At 33.1% G+C, this 4,038-nt stretch overlaps 1 protein-coding gene across 1 annotated transcript; it reads right to left on the minus strand.

The window, feature by feature from the left end:
• EIN_212380 (protein serine/threonine kinase, putative) lies at positions 1–2,471 on the minus strand (the record flags this gene model as incomplete). Its single annotated transcript, XM_004183366.1, has 1 exon — positions 1–2,471. A coding segment is annotated over one exon (2,471 nt), but the record flags the coding sequence as incomplete, so codon positions are not given.
• Between the last annotated feature and the right edge of the window lie 1,567 nt (positions 2,472–4,038).

Raw genomic sequence — 4,038 nt, forward strand, 5'->3', positions numbered from 1 at the left:
TGGCACCAACAATTTGTTATCAGAATGAAATGTCTAACTGGGATCTTCTCGACGTTTTTAAGCCTCTTTCCACCAGTCACAAACTCTGCAATTTTCCATTGAAATTTGAAATCTTCTTTAGGGTATGCCTCTTTCCACCCAAAACACTCATACATAACAATACTCAACGAAAACACATCACTGGCTTTGGTATACTTCCCTTGCATAAGTATTTCTGGTGGAAAATACTTTGGCGAGTCAACTTCTTTTGTCATTGCCAAGTTTTGTTGGAGTAACTTGACATTTCTCATCGAGCCGAAACCAGTCAGTTTTGCGTTGACCGTCTCCTTCATGTTCAACGAGAACACCAAAATATTTGTCGGTTTCAAGTCGCCGTGCAAAACTTCGTGGTCATGGAGATACAACAAACCATTGGCTGCGTCGCTCATCATTTTTATTCGAAGTGGTAATCCAACATCTTTGGGACTGTAATTTTCCATAACATCTTGAAGACTTAAATACTCCGCAAATTCAACAACAAATGAAATTTTGGTTGTTACAAACACTGCGCCGTAGAATTTGGGTAAATATTGATTCTTGCATTTCTCGAGGAGTTCAACCTCTTGTTCAAACTCGGTTTGTGTTCCCTCTTCATCGGTGCTATGTTTCATCTTTTTGATTGCTACAACGTATTTGTTACTCAATTTCCCTTGATACACAATCCCAAAATTGCTTGCTCCTATTATCTCTTCTTCAATCAACTCATCGGGGTCTATGCGAATAGAACTCTCTGTAATTGCATTTATGGTAATATCAGTTATATTCTCATCTCCATTTTCTAGCGACTTTGAAACGATCTTGGCCACAGACGAAATGTTACATGTAAAGTTGGGGGTGATATAAATTTCAAATTCACACGCAACCCCCTTTCTAAGTGTTACAATAGCAGGTTCCATCCGCAACAAATACTTTTTTTCTGAATTGTCCGACGTGAGTTGAACATTTATTGTGTATTCGTTGTCATTCCCTATGCACAGTATTTGTCGGGATTCTTTGTTAACTGGAATGCCGTTTGTCTCCATGTTAAAGTTGATTTCGTTCGTACTAACACAAATTCCATTCTTCAAAGTAATAAATTGGATGTTCGACCGTTTCATTTCAAATAGAGTCAGATTTTCTTCAACCTTCTGTGTCTCGATTGTTTTGTGTAACTTCCACAACACAAATCCAATCAAGACAAGTAACCCAATCACCCCCAATACAACCAAAAATAAAACAAAGAAAACCCACCACACAGGGGCATTCTCACATGAAAGTCCATTGTCACTTGGGTGACTCCAAAATTTACAAGTAGCACACATCGAGTTTGAAACACTTGTACACCCTGGCACACCTTCTGCTAAGTGACATTTCCCTTCTTTTAATATTCGATTTTCATCGCATTGAATGCATGACAACCCTGTTTTGCACACAATACACCCAGTGTCACATTTAAAACACTCTTTATTGAAAGTATAAAACCCTGGTTTACACTTGTCGCATCCATATGAATTTATCACACCATTGCACACGTCTTCCATATCACTTTTAGGCTTACACATTCCTGTTATGGTCAGATAGTAACTTGAGTTGCACGTTAAACACTTGCTGTTACACAACTCGCAACCGTCTGGGCATTTCACACATTTTTTGTCTTTGAAATAAAATCCATCTCGGCACACCCTGCAAATTGGGCTATCGTCGTTGAATTCCAAGCACTCGGGATTTGCGGCAATTGGAGTGGAACACTTTTTTGTACCATCCAAATTGTTGTTGAGTACAAACCCACTCGGACATGACGAACAGTTCTTCGATGAAAATTTGCAAGTTTGACAATTTTGGTCACAGCTCACGCAAACCCCATTGTCCATGAAATATCCACTCTTACAACGCGTACAAACTCCACGCAAACTTTGCTCGCAATTGAGTTGATTGTTTATCGACCGACAAGACCCATCACTTGGGTAATAGAAATAGTTTTGATCGCAATACACACACCGCCAATTCACCATAACACCACCTCCACAATTTCCTCTTGGGACTTCACATTGCCCATTCTCGTCAACAATTTCTCCATCGACACAACTCTTGTTCACACATGTTCTCCCTTCAAGAAATGTAAACCCCCTCTCGCATTGCGTACACTGCAGTTTATCACAGTTTGTGCAGTGCGTATATTTTGACGAGCATAAAACACACTTGTTGTTCATCAAAAAGTAACTTGATAAACACGAAACAATATTGTTATTGCTGGTCTCGTTCACATCGATAATTTGAAGACACACCCCATCTTGGATGATCGTGTGGTCGTCCAACCCTTCTTTTGTGTTGTATTTTCGGGTTTGAAAAGACGATGTTAAAGTTTGTGAGTTTACAAAATGGTTGAGCGGTATAGATGCGCATACAAACGTAAAAAGCATCACTACGAAAAACGAAGTACTGATGTATGACATACTCTTTTTTTAGTTGTTTCAAGCTATTTTTTTAAAAACTTTTCTGTTTGATTTTTTTCCTGATTTTTGTAACTTTTTTCACCCAAAAATCTTTACATTTTTTAATAAAAAGTTACACTTTGTCTATTTGTATGTAGTAATTACCTTTTTTAAGCTAAAAAAAGAAATATATACAATTTAAAGTGAAACAAACCAAAGTTAAAAACAATACTGGAGATTTAAATCAATTTTTACAGTATAGCAACCTATCTTTCACCAGGAAATAACTTCTCTCAGCTGATTTTAAAAGTAAAATTATAATATATTTTTATTATATTTTTTTTATTTAAATACCTATGAATGATTAGTCGAAAAACCAGGGCAATCTAATTCTGATTTGTCGGGTATTTAGGTTATAAGACAAGTTGGTTCTTGGTGATACATAAGTTCTTGTAAGGTACATAAAAAAACTATAATTTGGAATTTTTTATTTATTTATTATTATATTAATATAAGTATTATAATGTTGTTTTTGTAGTTTTGGTCAACAAATAATAACAGGCATAAACAGTGTAAATGAAATTGTTTTGTTGGTAAATTGTTAAATGAATATAAATAATAGTAATATATCTATTTTGAATGAATTACAAATTAACATACATACAGACGTTCTATATTAAACCAATCCTTAATTATTTAATAATATAAAACTTAAATACCTAAAATATTATTATTATTAAATTATTTAAATGTATAAAAAAAGTATTATAATAAGTAATCAGGTTTATTAAAAATATTTTAATATTTTAATATTAAAATATTTTAAGTATTAATATGATAATTATAATTAAAGTTTAGTTAATTATATTTGTAAACACAATAGTTGTTTTTATTATAATTTTAATAATATGACAATTAAAATCAAATTTTTTATCCAGAAACCAAAACACAAGTTGACTTCACTTTGTGTTTGTTCCTCAAAATGCCCAGAACGTTTCTTATCAAATTTTGACAATACAATTGTGAAAGACCTCAAATTACAACAAAACGAGGACTACCAAACAAAACGCCAACAAAGTCTTTGTTTTCGAGAGAGTATTTGAAATAAAAGGTTTTCCATCTTTAAAATTATAACAGCAATGGAAGACGACGCACTCTTTTTGTGTAAAGAAACATTCGACCAGTGCGATAACTATGAAGTTGTGTTTGAGGATGTGAGAAGACGGGATTACTCCCTTAACCATATTGACACCATAGATAAAACACACCCAATGATCCCTATCAAGACTAAACTGTTAAAGAATTTTTCAAGGCAGAAGCTATGTGGAGAGATCAACCAGATGCGGGTCGAGTAATTCTGTTCTTTGTTCTTTTTGTTATACCTATTAATACATTTTTCAAACAACTTTCATAAAAAAAATATGTTTGAATGACTGGCTTTTTATTATAATTAATTGATACTAATTATATAAACTATTATTTCGTGTATTATTTAAAAAAATAAATCCGAATATTTTTCTTTGTTATAATAGTAAATAAATAAAATAAAATAATAATTGTTAACTATTTTTTTTATTTTGAATGAGAT

Source organism: Entamoeba invadens, assembly GCF_000330505.1.
Source record: "Entamoeba invadens IP1 unplaced genomic scaffold scaff_1105074726547, whole genome shotgun sequence".
Classification (NCBI taxonomy): domain Eukaryota; phylum Evosea; order Mastigamoebida; family Endamoebidae; genus Entamoeba; species Entamoeba invadens.